Source organism: Mytilus galloprovincialis, chromosome 1 (assembly GCF_965363235.1).
Source record: "Mytilus galloprovincialis chromosome 1, xbMytGall1.hap1.1, whole genome shotgun sequence".
Classification (NCBI taxonomy): domain Eukaryota; kingdom Metazoa; phylum Mollusca; class Bivalvia; order Mytilida; family Mytilidae; genus Mytilus; species Mytilus galloprovincialis.
This window is the reverse complement of record NC_134838.1, coordinates 90,110,147-90,132,157: the sequence shown is the minus strand read 5'-3', so window position 1 is coordinate 90,132,157 and position 22,011 is coordinate 90,110,147. Positions and strand designations below refer to the sequence as shown.

Below are 22,011 nucleotides of genomic sequence, written 5' to 3'. Positions count from 1 at the left end.
TGCAATTTGATCATTATATAAATACTTGAAGCTATTTAATTGACTATCCATCCGGAGGTACTTAACCGAGTCTCATCCCTTTGAATAGCACATATCAGGAAATTGTTCATTAACAAGTTTGACAATAAAAGGTATTTAAAATGTGACAATTAAAAGTACTTAAAATATGAAGACCGTTAGTTTTCTCTATTAAATTGTTTTACATTTGTCACTTCGGGGTTTCAAGCTTACTATGCGTTATATGTTTTAATATACTATTAAATAATTTGGTCTTTACATTTTCTTATTTCTTAACCAAAACTCGTTTGAATACTAGAAATCGCAAAATTCAGTACAACAATGTTATACTAGTAATTGCACTCAAACGTCTTTCCAGGAGGACCTGTTTGTTGTTTTAGCAACCACCAACGTACAAGACTTGCTAGGTTGATTGTTTTAAACTTTTTTCTTAAATAAACATATTTTGTTTTCGGTAGAAACAAATATACAACATTTTTTAATCGAAAATCTGCATCGTCAAAAATAAAAGAAAAATAGTCGATACCTACTGCTGTAGAAGATGACAAAAAAATCTTCATTTCAAATCAAATTTGATGGTTCTCTCCTTGCACTTTGGCTTCATCAGCCAATCAAAACTGACCGCCGAGAAATAGCTCAATTGTATTGAAAGTGACGTTAAATACCAAGCAATCATAAGTTTAAATACACCTTTGGTTTCTTCTCTCTCTTTAGAAGTATAAAACTTGAATCCGTTATGTTATCTTGTTTTGATCAGAAATACTTGCGACAATAACACCATTTGGAGTTTCTTATCGACAACATATTTGTTGAGTTTGGAGGTAGACTTTTTCAACAAATTGTCGGCATTCCTATGGGAACGAACTGCGCGCCTCTCCTTGCTGACCTCTTCTTGTTTTCATATGAATCGGAGTTCCTTCAGACACTTGTCAAAAACAAAAAGATCAAAGAAGCCAGGTTATTTAATTTCACTTTCAGATATATTGATGATGTTCTTTCCATTAACAATCCGAACTTTTCTGATTGGGTTCCATTAATATATCCACCAGAACTAGAAATTAAAGAGACAACAGACACGGCGTCATCCGCCTTATTTTTAGACTTATACCTCGAATTTGACATACAGTCATCTTAGTACCAGAATCTATGACAAACGAGACGATTTTGATTTTGAAATTATCAATTTCCCCCACCTTAGTAGCAACATACCAACTTCACCTGCATATGGAGTATACATTTCCCAACTTATTCGGTATTCAAGAGCTTGCAGCTCCTACTCAGACTTTGTAAAACGTCACCAGTGTCTGAGCAGAAAGTTGATGAACCAGGGGTATGTCAAAGAACGTCTCGTCCTTTTTCTAAAAAAGTTCATCGGAAGGTACCCAGAACTTGTTGATAAATATTCCGTATCAACTTCACAAATAATACACGATGGTCTTGAAGTATAGATTTTGCGTACTGACGTTGTGTATCATCTTAATAACGTGTTATATTATTCTTTTATTTGTCTTTATTAATATAACTTTTACTGTTAAGTCTGTTTTTTGAAATATCCTTTTGACGTAACTCTGTGCTTATGTATCCCATCATACTTTGAACGACAAAATTATTTTATGATGTGACTCTGTACCTATGTATCTAGTCATACTTTGAATGACAAAATTATTTTATTTATTAATATTACTTTTACTGTTAACCAACTTTTTTTGTGATATACATATGACGTGACTCTGTACTTATGTATCCCGTCATACTTTGAACCACACTATTATTTTATTTATTATTATTACTTTAACTGTAAGTTAGTTTTTGTTATATCTATTTTGCGTGACTGTATTTATGCATCCCGTCATACTTTGAACGACAAAATTATTTCATGTCTACCTGTGCGAATTTCAAACGCGCAGTTTTACACCAGTACTCAAAACCCTCCTTCCTTGATGGGTGCATTTTACATAGACAAATAAAATCGTATAATATAATCAAAATGAGGATGTTAATTTGATGTATGCCTTTTTGTGCTTCTTCGTTACATTTGTTGTTTTTATAGTGATTAAGATGATAACACAATGTTGACTGCTGTACCCCTATTTTTGACATTTTTACCTATTGTGTCTGTTTGTTTTGTTCACGCATCGGTGACAATATAATGGAATTTGATGCGACTGTCATACAAGTGAGAGGTTTAGCTAGCTATAAAACCAGGTTCAATCCACCATTTTCTACATTTGAAAATGCCTGTACCAAGTCAGGAATATGACAGTTCTTGTCCATTCGTTTTTGATGCGTTTTGTTATTTGATTTTGCCATGTGATTATGGACTTTCCGAATTGATTTTCCTCTGAGTTCAGTATTTTTGTGATTTTACTTTTTGCTAACCTCTGACCTTTTTAATACCTTTACTTGTTATATCTTCATATAAGCAATGATGTGCACGCTTTACTTCGATATGACACTTATATTTATGTGCCACCAACAATAAAACAATGAGAAGCGTTCAAAACATTCATGACAACATACAACTCTCTAAGACCTAGGATGGATATGCCTATTTATATGTCTCTTTTTTGTCTTACGACGCTTCAACTGTTTCGCTTCTTATAAATTATTGGCTTTCAAATAATAAGTTTCAGTCCTTTTTTATAGCAATTTATCCAGAAAAGGGTTTCATGCAGATCGATTTTGCAAAAGTGTATTTTTTTATGAGTGAGGTTGGCATGTTACAAGATTCTAATGATCGTGATTTACTTCAATATAATATGTTTTTACAAAAACAGAAAAAAATCAAACGTTTATCTGTATCAACCAGCTGAAAATAAACTGTTATACGCATAGCTTGGTTAAAGGCAGTCATGAGTACTTGAAATTGCAAATATTATCAACCAACATTGATGTCAGATTAAAAATAAGAATCATTTCATTTGTCTTTTTCTTTTTTTTCGCCATGGTGTTGTCATTTTTTATCTATGAGTTTGAATGTCTGTCTGGTATCTTTTGCCTCTCTTTTAAAGAAAAACATTTGAAATGTATTTTTAGAACTAAAATTTCAATCGGACTGGAATGATCAATAAGAAATAAGTTGATTAATAAAGATTGTTATATTTGCAAAAATGATTTCTATCCAGTTTCCTATTTTCGTAGATTTTTATCTGATATAGATATATTTCATAACAAGTGAGACTGCGATATCTCTTTTTAAAATATATCAGTTCGAGTTATTAAACTTCAACGTAATAAAAAAAAGAGCCTTCGGTGAGTTTTTATTACTATTTAAATTACATAACGATAGTTATCCTCACGAGCTGTTAAATGTTTTTCTCTTATGATCAACACTCTCATTGTGTTAAATTAAAAATTCAACGAATCTTTGATCTAGTCATTGCATATGCCAGTATGACAACTCTTTATATGAAACTATATGACATAGACTGAAATTAACAACTAAATGTCACAAATATAATATAATTCAAACGAGAATACTATTGGCCTGATTTATGTACAAAATAATGAACGAACGCAAACCAAATATGATATAAAGCAACAAAAGACAAACACTGACTTACATGTTCCTACCTTTGGACACCACTTAAACAATTGGGCGGATTCAAACTAGTTTAAAGGCACCAACACTTAAATTCCGGTATGTGCATTATTGTCCTTTTACTGCAATTTAACGTAATGTCAGTTTGTTAGACTAAATTACAGATGTCGGATCAAGCTATACTGAATAAATGATTTAATAACCTATTATCAATGTTAAAGGTCGGTAACCTATTCGAAAATTCAATGTCTAATCTCATGTCAAGGTCCTTTGCTCACAAGCACATGTCACAAGTTATTGTTTAGAAATAAATGGAAAATGTATAGCATGCTATACTCTATAACATATTTGAAGAAATATGATTTCATGTTTATATAAATTACTTGTGAAGTTCAATAGACTCTGGTCGGAGAATTTCGATGGAGGTTCATGTGGCTTATTCTATAAATCGTTGTTCTTTCTTGGGGGAGTTTTTAACCTGACATTGACAGTTTGTTTTCGTTTGATGAATTTGAATATCCCTATGGTCGTTTTCGCCTGTCTTATAGGAAAACTTTTATTTGTAAGTTGATAATGAATAACACTTAAAAGTATTAAGACATTTTATTAAGCAATGTATAAATAATTAAACTCATCATAGATACCAGGAATTAAATTTTATATGTCAGACATTAAAAAAAGGGGATTAATAAATTCTACATTGAGTTTCTTGTAACAAAGAATTAATCCTGTTCCTGTATGGTAAAGAAACTTAGATGTTGTTTTTTTCGGGGTTTTTTTTTGTTGTTTTTTTTATTATTTCAGTTGAAAAATTGTGTTCCTGCAAACATCTCGGGCTGATATTGGTGTCTCAGGATGATACCAGGGCCAATATGGAAAAGGTCATGTTATAATCTCTAAGTACACATCTGTTCAGAATAAGTAAATTCATTGCATTATGTATAGAGTGCTACGCTTTTTGCTGAACAAAACACCTAGAAAAATTCTTTGAGGGTTTATAAGGTAGCCTATTTCTGTCCTTATCCAATTCATTTACTCTTATTTTCTAGTACTATTCTGCAATTCCCTCCCTTGATCACAGTCGACTACGGGATCTAACTTTTGGTTGAAGTACTCATATTCATTCATTCCCATTCTGAACATGTATGAGAGATTTGCCACTGGAATAAAACAATATTTAATCAATCAAACACCCATAAATGTAATAATGTTGATGAAAGTGCCCACAAAATTAAATAAGATAATTTCAATGGGACGATTAGTATGAGGATTCGTTGAGTCCGAAAAGAAGTTGTAGTAAGGCCATTTAATAGTTTTTAAATACCCGATTGATATATTTTTAGTTTTTGACAAATGAATTAGTAAATTCCTTTATTTATAATATCATTAAAACCATTTTGTATATAAAAAAAATGATGTTTGTTCTTTAAATGTTCATAAGAAAAATACTTCTGAATATCTAGTTTTATTTACTCTAGACACACCCAAGGAAAACATTGACTACCGACTGCAAGAAATCAAAACCTGGGTTAAATAACATGTTAACATCGAGTTTTACCAATGGGAACGTTGTAGTGTTTAGTTTATGTGTTAAGAACACTTAGACTACTACACGTTCTAGCATTGTTTATGTTAAGATTTGGGAACTGTTTATTGTTGGGTTGAGGGAATACAATACAATACAATACAATACAATACATAATCAAATGTAATATGGGTAATATAAGCAAAATAAAATAACACAATAATCAATGCAATTCTTTATAATGATATATATGATGTGTACAATGTTACAATTTGTACAATGCAAAAATACAAGTTATAACATGTACAAAAGTACCTCATACAAAATATTGCTTAAGAATGGTTTTAACTTGTACAAAATTTGCAAATAAAATATTTTTTTATTATTACAACACATGCCATTAACCTCAATGATATTTTCATCATTTTTTTTTATTGTCTATTCATTTTAGTGTGATACCATTAAAATACACATGTAGTCGATAAACATTATTCGTTGTTCTTACCATATATTCAAACAGAAGAAGACTTAGAAGATATATTGAAGTAAGTTCTGTAACCAATAATGTTGATAGTGAAGACCCTTCTACCGAGACAGAACATAAGACCGACACTGAAATTGAAACTGACAAAACAATGTTAGAGACGAACATTATTACTGACGCCAACACTGAAACTAATGGTGAATTGAATAGTCATGATTGAGCAGACAACAATGAACAATCAATTGAGTTAGAAACAGAAACAATGGTAATTGAATGAAGTGATATGGTTGTTGAGGAAGTATCAGCATGAGATCTTCTGGTATGCTTCCTCGAAAGAGAGCGCTTTCTGGTGGTGATATTCCTGCTGTCAATACCATTGAGGGTTTGTCTGAAATTTCAAATATTGACATCAAGCGTGCACGAAAGAGGGCCATTTCTGGCCAGCATGCAGGTACAAACTGATGCCTTGAAAAAAACTAAATTCTAGATTAACTGTTCCCTCCAAAAAGTGATAACGTTTTCATTCATATTCCGTCAATTGATATGGGACCATATCCGATGAAAAAAACATAACAGGCGTGGTGATGAATGTGAATGACCATGACGGCTATAAAATTGGAAGTAAAGACTTAGTTGGACAAACAAAGGGATACTTGAGTAGAAACCAGGTTCAAGCTCTTGCAAATGCAACTTTAAATGAGTCTGAAGTCCCAATGAGTGATATGAGTGTGAGAGATATGGTGCGTAAGATATCAGTAAGTGGAGGGCAAAATTGTGTGCATTGTCAGTGTAAGTGTACAATATTATTGTACATGTAATTACCTGTACAAAATTGTACCTTGTACACGACATATATAGACTACTGAAACAGTTTAAATTCAAAGCAAGTCTTATTAAACCTTTACGATAATACGAACATTATTTATGGCCACATATGTAAAAGAATTGAGAAACAAGCACGAAACATAATTATTGAATAATTGAATACATTAATGTTTATCAAATAGTACAAATATCAATATCTTGCAGCTCATTTTGACATGCAACGAGTCGGGAATATGACAGTTGTTATCCATTCGTTTGATATGTTTAAGATTTTCATTGGGTACTTTCCGTTTTTAATTTCCACGGTAAATTAAGTTATATTACTTTTTACTATCAAATATGAATTTTAACTCTGAAGTTTTGATGGTAAACTGCGACTAACTTTTATTTTTCATACCGCTATTATGAAACTTACTTTCTCAGCTTTGATATTAAAATGACTTGAAAGACAATCTACATGTTACATTCTACAATGTATAGAATGCGTTTTTTGTTTCAGTTTTTTTGGTTTATGCAATTACAGTTTATTTTTGTTTTAACTGGGAAAATTGTTAATTTTAATATTTAGTTTGGTGAGTATTGTTTTCCCTTATAATGACCTGTTTCGTGAGGTTATTCTTTAATGAATAAGATGAATAAAGAATCTCCCAGTTTAATGTGAACAGTAAATTGGGATTCAATTTCTTGCACAGATATCTTTTTGGAAGGAGAAATAGATCCAAATGATTGTCACATTTACCAATTATGTCTGTTTGGGTTACCAACCCAATTTTGTCAATAAAACTTAACTGTAAACAACAAAAAATAACTGGACCAAATCAGGAATACTTCAGTTGTTTAGCATTTATTCCAGTGGTTTGTTTGATTTGGAAGTTTTTATGGACTGCCCCTGTTTTAAATTTACCTTGTAGTTCGGTTTTTTGTTAATACTTTTTTGAAAACACATGTGTTACGAACCTATAACCGGTAGCTATTCAAGATTTTACGTTCCTTTATACTTACGTATTAGAGGAGACGAGATAGTCCTAAAGCCTCATGTGGGACTTAAGGAGTTAGAGCAATAAGGTCCGTATTTGGCTCACTATTTAATGCATTTTTTTACGTAACAACCATGCCTTATGATAAAGGTTTTCAGAAAAGAAACAGAGTTCTCATTTGACGAGTTTCTATTGAAACAAATCATAACAAAATATGCATATTTATTTCAACTAGAATTTTATTGTTTTGTATCAATATTTATGTATATTTTGGATTAGAAAAGTAGGTGCACGCCAAGAAAACAAAATCAATAAAATGAGATTTATGTTAATGTTCATACGAAAGCTTCTCTAAAATTCAAGGTTTCTTGGTTGTGGTCGACGTTACCGCATAGGAAATGTTGTTGAAAAACTGCATCAAATCAGCATATCTTTTCATTTTCACGAAATCATGTGCATATTACGAGGGCATTACATTGAAAATATTTTCTAATATTTTACTATCAGGCGCAAATTACAAAAACTTAATTTTTCTTGTTTAAATACACAGTCCTCAAAGCCCAACTTTTTTTTTTTACCAAAAAAGCAGTTATCTGTTTGCGACAAATTTGAATAACATCACAGTTAGAAACATGAATTTCTTTTGCATCGCTATAACAGCGACTTATACAATCGTGGATAGAGCAAAATGGTGTGTAGTTGTCCTCAATTTCTTAGAATGATTTTATTATCGTTTTTTATCTAATTTTCTAATACATTTTCTATTCAAATAATAACCTCTAACATCTTACAGTAATTTCTTCATAAAGATCGTTGTCATCGACATTTTTATCAAAATGATCCTCCTCCTCCTCGGCATAATCGTAGGTATTATCGCCTGGATCATTATCAGAACTGCAATTCAGATTATTGTTCGTGTTTAAATATAGATTCTCTATGTTTCCATCTGTAATTTGCTTTTCTTCCAACTTACGTGAATGTTTGTTATCTTCGGAAGTTGCTTTATCTTTCCCTGGCTTTAAGTATGCAACATTCTGGATACAATGTGTCGTAACGCTTGTGCGACTGAAAATTGAAAATCAAATATGGATCTAGTGCTTGTATAGAAATTTTTCTTATATTATAAGTGATTTCTTTAGAAAAGGGAAGCAATTTGGATTTATTGTAAAAATAAAATACACACAACACTAGAGACCACATTAGCTTGCTTTGGAGAATAATAGAGTGCCGAAAGATACCAAAGGGACATTCAATCAGAATTTCATTTACGATAAATATTCGACGTAAAAAATATAGTACTTATTATCTTTTTCTGTTCTTTTTGGTTATCGCAGACACATTATATGAATATCGTAAATGCCCTTTGCGTAGACCTTTCATGACAACACATTTTTTTTTCAAATTAGAGGTTCCATGGAGTTTGCATGGACACTCTTGCATCTTATTGGTTAAATATGAGTTCCAATTATAAAATAGTATCTTATGATATATAAAGTTGAAACAAACATTTTTTATTTGAACAGGCTAATATATATATTCAAAGGGTGTTGACAGTTTCGATGACTTTTTTCGTTTGATGATATATAAAAACTGCTTTACACAGTAGATAACTGGAACATTATTTTTGAAGCAAAATTAACGCTGAGACTTAATCTCGTTGATTCGAACGCCCTGTTTTTCAAAACAACTTGTTATTTTGCGATTCAAAGTAAGACTGAGTATTCTCCTCGACATACAACGATATTATGGTAAAGCTTACTTTCTTTTCTTCTTCCAAACAACCACACACACAATTATAACAACCAGTAAAGGGAACACTGTTCCTGGTATAATTACATAGTTAAGAACTAAAAAATAAAATAGGCAGATTAAGCTTCAACAATAAGTATAAGTAACACCAGTCTTTGAAACGATCCACTAAGTTTCTGATTTTAAGTTCTCTCATACCTAATTTATTGATGTTGAATCTTTTTCAAGGATTTTATTTTGTGTTTAGCAGTTGCAGAAGGGATCTTTTTTACATTAACAATTTCAACTGAAGGAATATTGTGTATACATGTCCATTTATTACCTTTTCTAATCATTTGATTGTGATATTCAGAGCTGTGCATTTTCTTCTGAGTTGGGTGTTTAAGTACCATGTAAAAGTATACTTTACACTCTAAATAAACTTCATTTTTAAATTGACCTTATATATGTAGGACTTTGTGCCGCGATGGTACTCCGAACAACAATGGTCAGTCTCAAGGGGGGATCTATGTCATCACGCAGGGTGTCGGCGATAGAAATTGGACCACCATCTTGTCGCTTCAAGGTAAGAATTTTACTTATTATGCCAGTTATATGAGGGTGATGATTATACAAAATAGTCCATCAAAGACTATATAAAGTAGGAAAATAAATGAGCCATCGCTCAATATTATTGGTTATCTCAATTTTGCTAACACTTCGAAACCAGTTTTAGGAATTAGGTCAAACATGCAGGATATCGGCAAAAATTTTCAAAACAACATCTTGATTATCAAGAACCGCCTACTTTATCAACAAATTCACATGTCCGAATTCTTTATTGTACTCGGGAAAATACTTGTTACCCACAATATCCGTCATTATGGTCGAAAACGTCTTATTTTTAAAAAATGGAAAAAGGATGTCGGCAACACATCGAATATCGAAGGATGTCGGGGACACACTAATATATACTATTTTAACACACATGTTATTCAACATGTGACTAGATCTAATTTCTTCTTTTTTTCAGATAAAACTAATGGTCATGACAAGACGCAAATCAATCTTAAACTTGTGCAGGCGGAAACGATCGCGAATACAACCTGATGTTGACCAGCCGACCAGATCGCCCACTAAATCACCATCCGTAAAAAAATCAAAACCATGCAAATCCTCATTTGTCATCAAATTAAAAACGCCTGGCAAAAATATTAAGTTTCACCCAATGTCAATTACTGAACAAATTTCAACAAAACCGCCAGTAGACTTGAGCAAAGGTCACGATAGAGGACCAACAGGGCCATGCATACGATTGTTTGCAGATCAACTTCAAAACGACATGTTAATGAAGGATTCCCCAAAAAATGACAAAACTTACTTGCAGATGATACCGTAGTTAATTTGGCTTTTTAATCCAATTTTCATGTCTCTACAGTACAAAAATATCTCATATGGGAAACTATGCTGGTAAAGGCATTCCACCCAAACAATTATGCAATGTCATCCCAGACACCAGATTAAAAAAACAATCTTATTTAACTACACGTTGTTCAACCACACATTATAATACGTAAGAACTGCAGGAGGAAGTGCTATCAATTCTTGCAGTTTGTCATTTTTTGGGGGCTCCTTTATTCAACCTTGGTGGACTATTTTGTAGAATTATAACCCTCATATAACTGGCATAAGTAAAATTCTTACCTTGAAGCGACAAGATGGTCGTCCAATTTCAATCGCCGACACCCTGTGTGATGACGTAGATTCCACCCCGTGAGTCTGAAATGTGATGGTTTGGCGCTGAGGTGCGTTTTTAGTCACATGAAGTGCGGTGGTAGGATTGTGACGTTATCTTGTTGTAAACCACGCTGATGTGCGATATTGAAATTGGTAACGCAGAAATGCAATGGATTACAAAAGCTATAAGTTCAATGCTTTATGTTGAAATGTCAATGTATAATATAATTGGCTATCAAAATACAGGGGTCCTTTACTATGCGACCTGACCTACTTAAGTATTTTTATACCAAGAAATGAGGGAACAAAATATTTGTTATCGTTGAAAAAAAGAAAAAAACTTTTAACCGGTTGTTGAATACTAGTTAGTAGTAAATGTGACGATGTTGGTGCCTGTCTGGCTATTATAACTCAAGTCTAAAAGAAACTGCCGTACTTTTAACTATTTTGAAGTTTGTCCTTTAACGATTCTACTTATTTGGCAACAAAATCTGCGTTCATACATGGTTTTGTCCTTGCTTCATCCACTTATGCATTAACATTTACTGACAAGTTTTATTCGTAGATGCGATGTTTCCTCTTCTTTCTCGTCCAGTCATTGAACGATCCTTACAAAGTATATTTTACGACCGCTATCTTGACTTGGTTCTTAATTATTGAATATTTTAAACAGATGATGAAGGATATGTTCGAATTGTCGTAACCACATTCCCGTCCTCCTTTCCCAGAATGCGACCCACTGAATTACACTTATCACTGTGTTTGTTTTTATATGATCATAACGACGGGTGCCACATGTGGAAAAGGATCTGCTTACCTTTTCAAAGCACCTTAAATCACCCCCGGTTGTTTGTGGGGTTCATTTGGCTGAGTCTAAATATATTATGTTGTTTTTTGAGAACTGTTTTTTATGGTTTGGCTTTTTTATTTTGCCATGGTCGGTGTCAGTTTTTTTTTCGACTTATGGTAGAACAAATCTCTACGCCAATGGCTACATACATGTTCGTAGATTTCTTGATATTGCGAAATGGCCGTGGTTTTTCAAATTGATTTACAATAAATATAGGAAGATGTGGTGTGAGTGCCAATGAGACAACTCTCCATCCAAATGACAATTTAAAAAAAAGTAAACCATTATAGGTCAATGTACGGCCTTCAACACGGAGCCTTGGCTCACACCGAACAACAAGCTATAATGGGCCCTAAAATTACTAGTGTAAAACAATTCAAACGGGAAAACCAACGGTCTTATCTATATAAAAAAAATAATAATAATAAAAACATGCTTAATATGCACAATAAACTAGTACTTCTTTGGTCGGGTTGTTGTTTCTTTGACATATTCCCCATTTCCATTCTCAATTTTATTAATAAATATATTTTAACAACGTTTGTGTGTTCAGTTTTAAAAGTAGATATAATTAACATCTGTTTGTGATTCACTAAAATGTTCCAGTGAATAATACAATAATTAAAAGCAATACATTTTAATTTCCGAAAATCATATCGTATTTGGTTTAAAAACCATATTTTTTTTGTTTTTTCAATAAAACATGCGTAATGATCTAATTGATAGTTTATCCAATATTGTTGATGAATTCGATAATCTGTACGCTCGGATAAATTGTGAGTCATAAAGAAATTTAAGACTATTTTGAAAGTTTCCAAAATTAAACTGTATCAACAGAAAACCAAAACATATCTTATATTGAGAGATTAGGAGTCCAGTTAATATGAGGTCAAATGTTTAGTTACTGTACCTGATGCTTTACACCCTTGAGTATTACAAGTAGATTTTTGCCGTTCCGTATTACTGCCAGAACAATTCATTACACCATATATAAGATCTGGATTTTCACATGTCCTGTTTCTATATCGACTATAAATTCCTCCACCACATGTGGCATTACATGTATCCCATGGTGACCACTGACTATTGTCTCTCAAATCGCCATCAACTGAAAAGGGAAAATATCTAAATATTGAAAAATTACAGATCAACTGTATTTATGATAGCTATATATATAGTGAGAAAAAAAATCTTCATACTTTTTATTATTTCTTTTGATGCCTTTTATAATCAATTGATTAATTATATACTTTTTTAAGCTACAAAAAGTCGTGAAATTGAGATTTTGTGTTATGATGAAATATTCAAAACGATTCCAATTCAAAACTTATAATCTTATGAAAAATAAATAAAACATCAATATTTCGTCGATTGATCTTGCTAAATGTGGTTTAAAACCCCAAATGTACACACGTTCAAATTTAATGATTGAATATTATAGAGTAGCCGATGTAAGCGTCTTGTCTAAAAAAAAAATTTTACTTTTCTTCAACCCAATCAAAAGGTACACTTAATAAAGACAGAGAACTTCAAAAACCGTCAGACATCCAACGCCATCAATTTCCAAATTATACACATAAAGAGTTATAATCTATTTTTAAATATTCATAACTTCATAAATCGTTATAATAAGTAGGAATGACTACATTTTTCTTGTGTATAGAAAGAATGCAAATTAATGGTATACTGAATCGTATTTAAAGAATATTTTGATTCAGTATAACCCATATATTGCATACTTCTTCCATTTAAGACATCACAGGACATCACTGCTGTCTTAATCATTGATGTTTGAGTGATTTTACGAAAACATAAGAGGAAAATACGATTGTCGGAAGAACTTGTTTTATCTAAAATTCAGGCGATTTCAGCTGTTTATCTTCAAAAGTTTACCAGATGGATATCTGAACTGTCTTTATGTTACTATCTCATTTGAATCATTTTTGCTTCAATTTCCTTAATTACACGGGTTCCGGATTCGAACACGCCCTATTTCTGCCTCTTGACTTGGTACTTCTATCACATGGTACAAAACACGATGTCCAAGAACTCAATTTTCCGTAAGGGGACCAACCTCCGTTGACTTGAACTATAATTATTATTTTCTTATATGGATAAAAGGTGAACTTGCTGATATTTTGCTAAGATTCTTCATTCGGAACCTTTATTGTTACTTTACTCAAATTTATCAAATGTCTTTAGTTTTCTATGCTGTGTCTTATTACTATTATGTGTCTGATTGTCTTTTCTTTTTTAGCGATGGCGTTGTCAGTTTATTTTCGATCTTTGAGTTTGAATGTCCCTCTTATATCTTTCGCCCCTCTTTTAAATATTACAGTTAATCGGTACTATACATCATTAAATAAATCATTTGACCAATACCAACAATACTTTAAGTATATTTCAAATAACTTCTCTATATATCATTCGAACTTGTTGGTTTGTTGTCTCATTGCCAATCATACCATATCTCCTTAATTATAGATTTGTCTTATTCTCTTTTGTCACATATTTCCTGAGTTTGAGTGCTTAAGGCGGATGGCGTATGCATTGCAGAAAACGCTTACCCTATCAACGAACAGTCTTGTGCCGGTTTGATTATTGTACGATTTCTCTTTTCCAGTCGTTTTTTTATGGATTTACAAGTTCTGAATATCAATACACTACAGTTCTCTACTGATTTTGTTGCATTCATGTTAGTTTAAACATATTTTATTGTTCAAAACAAATGGATTCATGTTGATCAGTCTTCACTTTTCTATGTTGTGTTTTGGGTACTACTGTTTGTCTTTTGATCGTTTTTCATTTAGGTGTCAGACCATCAATAAAATATCCCTATCTGGTCAACCAAATTTTGCAATTTTCACAGCTTTCTAAATATTTTATCTCAAGTTTAACTTCATAGAAACCAAGTAGATCCTGACTTGTACATGCATCAGCTTTCTGTATGCCAATTTTCAACATACCTTTCGAGCCTTCTAAGTAAGAAACTGACCTTCAAAGAGGGGTACTCCATTAATAATCTCTGGTTTTCTGGAAATTTAAATAAGTATACTATGGAGCGCATAAACCTCAATTGTTAATGCAAACTCATAGACACGTAAATTCTGGCTCAAAATGGTCTTAATATATTTTTCTTTCACAAAAAGTTTCATTTCTGCAAATTTGTTTGTTAGTTTATGTAAACAAGGACATCAAAAAAACTATTTTCTGTCAGAGTAGGGCTACTTTTACACACGTTCTAAATTTGAGGGTGTAATTGGTGGTCAGACACCTAATATGGCAATAGCATTGTCGGTTCGTTTTCGACTTATGAGTATGATCATATTTTTGATATCGTTTGCCTCTCTTTTGTCACTTGTTTACTACAGTTAGATTTCGTTTACACCAACCTGGACATGGATTGTGGTGGCAATATCTATTTTCTACTCCAGTTTTAAGTCCATAACATTGTCTTCCACCATTGTATGGTTCTGGATTATCACAAGATCTTGTTCTTTTCCTAACTTGATTACCACTTCTACAACTATTCGTACATTTTGACCAACTGCTGCTACTTGTCCAAGATCCCCATTTACCGTCAACTGAGTATTTATATTAAATTAAATTATGTTTATTTACACAATATGAGAGCTTAGCATAGTGTATTGACGCCTAATTTTTGTTAAAGACAGTATGTTTACCTATTGATGTGGTTTTAATGTATCTTTGGATTGATGTCTCATTGAATTGTACTCCAAACTCATTCTCACAATTTTTTATCCTTTGTTTTCATATCATAATTTGTGTAATTTCTTATGGCAGACTGACATGATAATAAGGCTGATATATATGACAAGGTTTCAAAAGATACAGATATAAAAAAGGGAGATAGTTTTTACTGCTAGTGTATGGGTTATCAGTGTTTTTTTAGATTTGAGGAAACATTGGATGCTTCCCATTCGAATGAGGTGGGTTTTTTTTACATATTCAAAACTTTAAATCTAACATTTAACTGGTCCAAAATATAAATTCAAGCTCATAGATATAAGAAAATATGTTATGAGTGCAAAGGAGACCACTCTCCATCCAGGTCACAATCATGTCAGTTAACACCAACCTGCACTTGAGTTTTTTTCGTACATTATTTTTTTCACTGCATTGGTAGGTCCAGAACATTGTTATGGGCTTTGGTTTGGTACAAGATTCATGTTAAAAGACGTTTTCAGTATTTTATTCCGTTTATTATAGAAATTAAGAAGATTTAGTATTTTAAGTGATACAAATTATAGGTAGCAACTTTAGTATGACAATAAATGTTAAGTGCTGTGACTTTTGTTCATGCTTTAGTGCAGTTGGTCATGACCTGCTTCAGTAACTCAATTCCAATAAAAAGAGTGATACAAATCAGATAAGAAAAAGTATACATGGTATATAACTTCAACCAGTCAAAATTGGTCTACTGTTTTAAAGAATGTAGTTCTGAAAACATTGGTTAATAATTAGAATAAACTTTTTATAAATTATCACACACCGTCAATGTTTTGCGTGTACAACCAAACTTGCCTGGAGGACAGGGCCGTGTACAACTAAACTTACCTGGAGGACAGGACCGTGTACATCTTTTATACGAATGGTCATAATATTTCCTGTAAAACAAATGTGTAATGATTGCTAATTAGTCCACTATTGTCCAAATAAAATAGATTAAATACTGGCCGATTTTGGTACTGTTCATCATTATTTAATTTTCAGTTCGAAGAAAGATCATTGGCACTCGACAAGTTTCATTCAATCCGCTGTGTTCTTTATTTTCTCGAAAAGCATAAATAAAATGAACAAATTTGATATAAAACAATCAGCATTACGTTCTATAAATAACTGACAAAAGCTAGATTGGTCACTAATGATACATTGGGTAAACAGTTAGTTATTTAGCTATGGATGTGATGACGCATCATATTGTAAATCATGGTCCGTTTTAGGAAGTTTTGATTCATAGTTCCTCGTGAAAATGGGACGGAAATGACATACATGGCTTTTGTGACTACATATATATTAGTTATTCGCAATGTAGAATAAAAATCGGCAATACTACTTCTCGTTGTTTAATTTCGATCAAATGTCTTTTTTACGGTTTTCTTTTTTATACTCTTAAATGAGGAAAGTAAAATTATAAATGGTTTATTTTCAATTTTAATCTTATATTTACCTAGACCTGCCACACCTCTCCCAATTGAGAAAACCACATGCCGTTGTGTAATAAACATAACTGGAAGACCTCTGTGTACATAGGTAAGTTTGAGTTCCTATACAAAAACTGTTAAAAAAACACATCTTTAGAACGCAATAAAAGTAACTATACAAAGGCTATTAATTAACACCAAACAAATACAACGCAGACCTGAAGTAAAACCAGGTTTGATTGCACACATAGCGCGGAAACGTAGTAAGAATCGCAGCAAAGATAAAAAGAGGAGGGGTATGACAATCTTTAATTGTCATTCATCAAAAACCAATTTCCTACATTTTATTTAAATGTTGTTTGACTGCAAAATAAGAATAAATGAAATCAAACGGCCTCAAACACGACGATTTAAGGATTGCTGAAAAATTTTCTTGGTCGTTCTTTTTCTCCTTAAATTCTATTTCCAATGTTGGACATCATCTTTTTTTCGGGATTTTCACACGGTAAAAGGGCTGCTATTACCTTGCCTAAATCTGCGCTATTTGGTCTCTTATACACAGTTGTTTCATTGGCAATTTACTACATCGTCTTATTTTTTATATCCTGTTACTTTATACTCCGAATGAAGGGCACTGACAGATTATATAAGCCTAAATCCCCTGTACCGCCCTTATAACTGTTATATTTATTCTGATATCAACATTAAATACCAAAATAATATTCGTTTTTGTCACAGGGTTATGGGCTCAAATCTACTGTCAAGAAAACAAATTGTCTGATCAGCCAGGATTTTACACTCCTAAGTTAGAAATGGTAAGCCTTTCGTCTCTGTGTGTGTGTGTAATAAGAGAGTTCTCTAGATAATTTTTTGTTAGAATGATAGCATATTACGGGGTTATCTCCCATTTATTGCTTATTTCTAGTGCATTTCAACCAAATGATATTTTGTAATACCAGGACAGGAAAGGGAAACAAATGGTATCTGTGGCATATGCGTGTTCCCTATATAAGCATAAATATGAATATAAACAGATAGCAACCACGTTCAATTAGATTTTTCTAGTTCCGTTGGATTTCATCTTGTGGATTAAAATTATGTTTATTATCGTTTTTACCTGTATAAGAATTATTGTATTGTTGATCGAATCAGTCAACCAAATGGTGCATCCTTATTTCACTTCAAATGTTGACATTATTTTCCTTTTAATAGCTGAATACATGCGTAACCCATCTCTAGCTAAAGGGTTAAATCAAAGGTCACATAAATACGGTTGCAATCAGGTCGAATTATTCATTTGCAACTTAATAAAATAACCATGGATGAATGGGGGGAATCTACGTAGATACGAGATATCCAAAAATAAAATTATGAATGTTTTTTCTTCAATACTGGTTGAAAGTAATGTAGTGAAATATTAATTCGTTTTTAGCAGCCAACTTGTCAAAATTAGAAAAACCTAATTATCTGCAGCCGACATGAATTTTTTTCCGTAAATTCGTCAAATTAAGCAATTTAAAAGAAGCCTTTGAGTACAATATATCATTAATTTTGTTTGGATTGAGAAATGTTAAATATTTCATTTTATTCAGTAAATATTGACGAAAAATATTGACGAAAAGGTCAAAATTTGCATTACATTTAACAAATTAATCGGTTTCCTTTTTTCGGGGATATCATGATAAAAATCTTATGTTTTAACTTACAATGGTTATTTTTGGTTATGAAGTTTTGTCAGTTTCCGTAAAAATTCAAGTTTGTCGTGTTTTTTTAAAAAGAGGTTCATTAGATAAAAATTTCCGACTTTTTATTTTCCGATATCTTATGATAAAATCTTAGATGAAGCCTCAAAATACTAAGTTCTTACCGTGAAATTTTGTCAGTTAAATTATGATAAAAGATGTTGCTTTATCAGTAAAGTAATTAATAAGATCCAAGTCTTCCTTAATTATCTTTTTGAATACGATGATTTTAACCCAAACTCATCTATTTATACCATCCTTTACTTGTTAGACTTTTAATATATTAAATGTGATGGTTATCATGGGCGAAAAAACAACGGGGTCAATTTTCTGTGTATGTTTAATCCTTTTCCCTATAGATTGAATAGACTGTAAGCCATCCCCCTCTTGTTTGAAATAAATGTTTTTTCAAGGATAAATATTAAAAAAACGTTGTTGACACAGAGATATATGTGACTTTAATGTATATTTCGTTAGATTAATACGAAGGAGTAGGCCAATTCAGACCCTTTTTTGACCCCCATATATAACATTTTTACCATTTGTTAAATGTAAACTTCGAGCAGTTTATTGGACAGAAGAATACTTTTATTCAAAAAATATAGAAAGGAATCTCATGTTCAGTGGTTTTCGTGTTCAGTGCTTGTCGTCTGTTTGTGTGGTTCATAAGTGAATTTAGTTTCTTGTTTTTATATAGATTATACAGTTGGTTTTCCCGTTTGAATGGCTTTACACTAGTAAATTTTGGAGCCCTTTATAGCTTGTTGTTTGATGGGAGCCAAGGCTCCATGTTGAACGCTATACCTTGACCAATAATGGTTTACTTTTATAAATTTTTACTTCAAATGGATGGAGAGTTTCTCAATGGCACTCATACCGCATCTTCTGATACGTACCTATGTGTTTTGACAATACAATGCACATGCATCCGGAAATAGGCATCAAAAATTCATGCAATATTAACTAAAATCTTCACAATTTGTGCATTAGTCCAAAATGGAAGTGGCCGCATTTGTGTTCAATTTTAATATTTGAATATATGTTGTGTTCGGTGATAGTACATAACATATATGAAGGTTGAGACGGAACACGTATACGGCCACTTACATGTTAGGCAAAAGCCATCCCGTTTTTTTGGCATAGTAGATAGATATTTCATAACAAAGTTCGAGTTTGAGCATCTTTATTGACCAAATCAGTCCAAATCTTTTACATAGACTAATTGAATTGACTGAGATAGACCCTTAAGTGTGTCAAAAAAGTCAAAAATCTTTCATTAGATTTACGTCAAATAATAGGACCAAACTAGCCCTCACCGGACCTTCTCCTTTTGAAATAATGACAATTCTAAAAGATATGACCTATACAAAACTTTCAAAGTCAATGAAAACAGGGCCTAGATATCCTAATTTTTAAACAAATACATACCAAATACTACTGACTTTTTATTAGTGGTTCCAATTACACTGACCTACCAATCGCCACGGAAATGAAATGTGCCAATGTAAAGGAGCGTTCGTTGTCAAAATCATGTTAACCCATTTGACTCAAATTCTCATATTTGATTTATAACATACTAAAACGTATAACCAAATTACAATGAGTCTTAAGTAAACAGTTAACATTATTATATGTACTCGATAACATATATCAAAATCTCGTGTGCATTTTAGTCTAGATGCCATCTAATTAACTATGGAGATGACCACCGTTTTAAATCATGTTTTTATATCATAGTAAACGATAGATAAATTGTTTTTACAAGTTGCAACATTACCCTTATCCATGCACTGTTAAAAGAAAAAAAACGAACTCCGAGGAAAATTTAAAACGGAAAATCCCACATCAGATGGCAAATAAAAAAGCTGAAACACATCAAACAAATAGGTAACAACTGTCATAGATACAAGCATTTTCGTAAGTAGACAATGGTCGATAACAGTTGGTTTTTATAGCTTGCTAAACCTCAATTTGTATGATAGTGGCACACATTTCCATTATATTGACAATGATGTGTGAATAAAACAAAAATACATAATAGGTGAGAATGTCAAAATAGGGGTACCACAGTAGATATTGTGTTATAATCTTAATCACTACGAAAGTGTCTCGTGATTATTTGTTAGCCATTAATACACGTATTGCACTAATCTATACCGAAACATTAAGTAATTACTTTAGTAACTTACCTATTTACAACGGTACAGGTCGGTAATGTAATAAAATATAAAATGTCCAATCTCATTTCGAGGATGTTTACTTCACAAGCGCATGTTGCAAGTTAGTGTTTAGAAATAAATGGTACATGTCACATGCTATACTTTATAAAAAAATTAAAAAAATTATGCACTTTCATATTTATATAACTTACACTTATCCGGTGCTACTTGACATCTTTTTGTCCATCATATTCTAAATCTTGTATTTCCTTATCATGATTGCTTCATAGAGGGTTATTGTTTACAAGATATCTATCTAACTAAGAGTTTGAAGTAATGAAATTAAAATCATCCCTTCGAAAAAAGAAAATATGTTTCACAAATGACGATCAATAAGTTTCAATTGTCAATACCAAAATCATTCCTTCTTTCCTCCAATGTGACCTACAGAATTTATGTACTTTTATGAGCAATTCGTCGTGCGTCAAATGCGGGCCGGGAAATTATGTTAGTATTTAAGTTTTGATCGTAGTTCGTTGTTTTTGCCATAACATTGTCAGTTTGTTTTCCATGAATGAATTTGAATGTCCATTTTAGTATGTTCCGCATCTCATATAGGAAATTATCTAAGTCAAGAATGTGGCAGTTGTTTTCCATCCGTTTGATGTGTTTGAGCTGTTAATTTTGCCATCTTATATGAGACTTTACGTTTTAAACTTGCCTTGGTGTTTTAATTTTTCATACATTGACAATAAAAAGTACTTATAGCATTAAGACAGTTAGTTAAACAATATTATAAACAGAGGAGTATAACCTACAACACAAGTTATGATGAGTCTTTTGTAGACGAAACATACATGCGTCTGACGCGTACTAATTTCTATCCTGGTATCTTGGAGTTCATTTATTAGCTATTAATCTTTCAGAAGAAAGGAAATCGGAATCATGTTAACTATTACTGTAACATCAAACATAGCTAATGTCGCAATTAGTGAAATGTTCGTATACTTTTATATCACCACTAAGTCGTTGTTTTCGCGGTAAGTAGACTGTCAGTATATGTTCTATTGACTGCATCTGTAGGATGCAGCTGTCAATGGACTATCAGTACTCGTGAATATAACTCCAACCTGAATGATGCCACTGTTAATGGAATGTCAGTGTATGTTTATATTACTACCAAGTGGTTCATTCCACTGTTATTTAGTCTTATGCCTTGTAACCAGTGCGTTCATACAGGTTTGTTGAAAACGAAAATAA

At 32.1% G+C, this 22,011-nt stretch overlaps 1 protein-coding gene across 1 annotated transcript; it reads right to left on the bottom strand.

Annotated features, from left to right (window-relative positions):
- Positions 1–4,148: 4,148 nt before the first annotated feature.
- Positions 4,149–20,910, bottom strand: LOC143044301 (uncharacterized). The gene is made up of 7 exons (XM_076216247.1): positions 20,782–20,910; positions 16,877–16,984; positions 16,264–16,313; positions 15,078–15,269; positions 12,596–12,793; positions 9,130–9,217; positions 4,149–8,435 (listed from the first exon to the last, which is right to left on the bottom strand). Exons 1-7 carry the CDS (start codon positions 20,835–20,837, stop codon positions 8,150–8,152), a joined length of 978 nt encoding a protein of 325 aa, XP_076072362.1. The 5' UTR covers positions 20,838–20,910; the 3' UTR covers positions 4,149–8,149.
- Between the last annotated feature and the right edge of the window lie 1,101 nt (positions 20,911–22,011).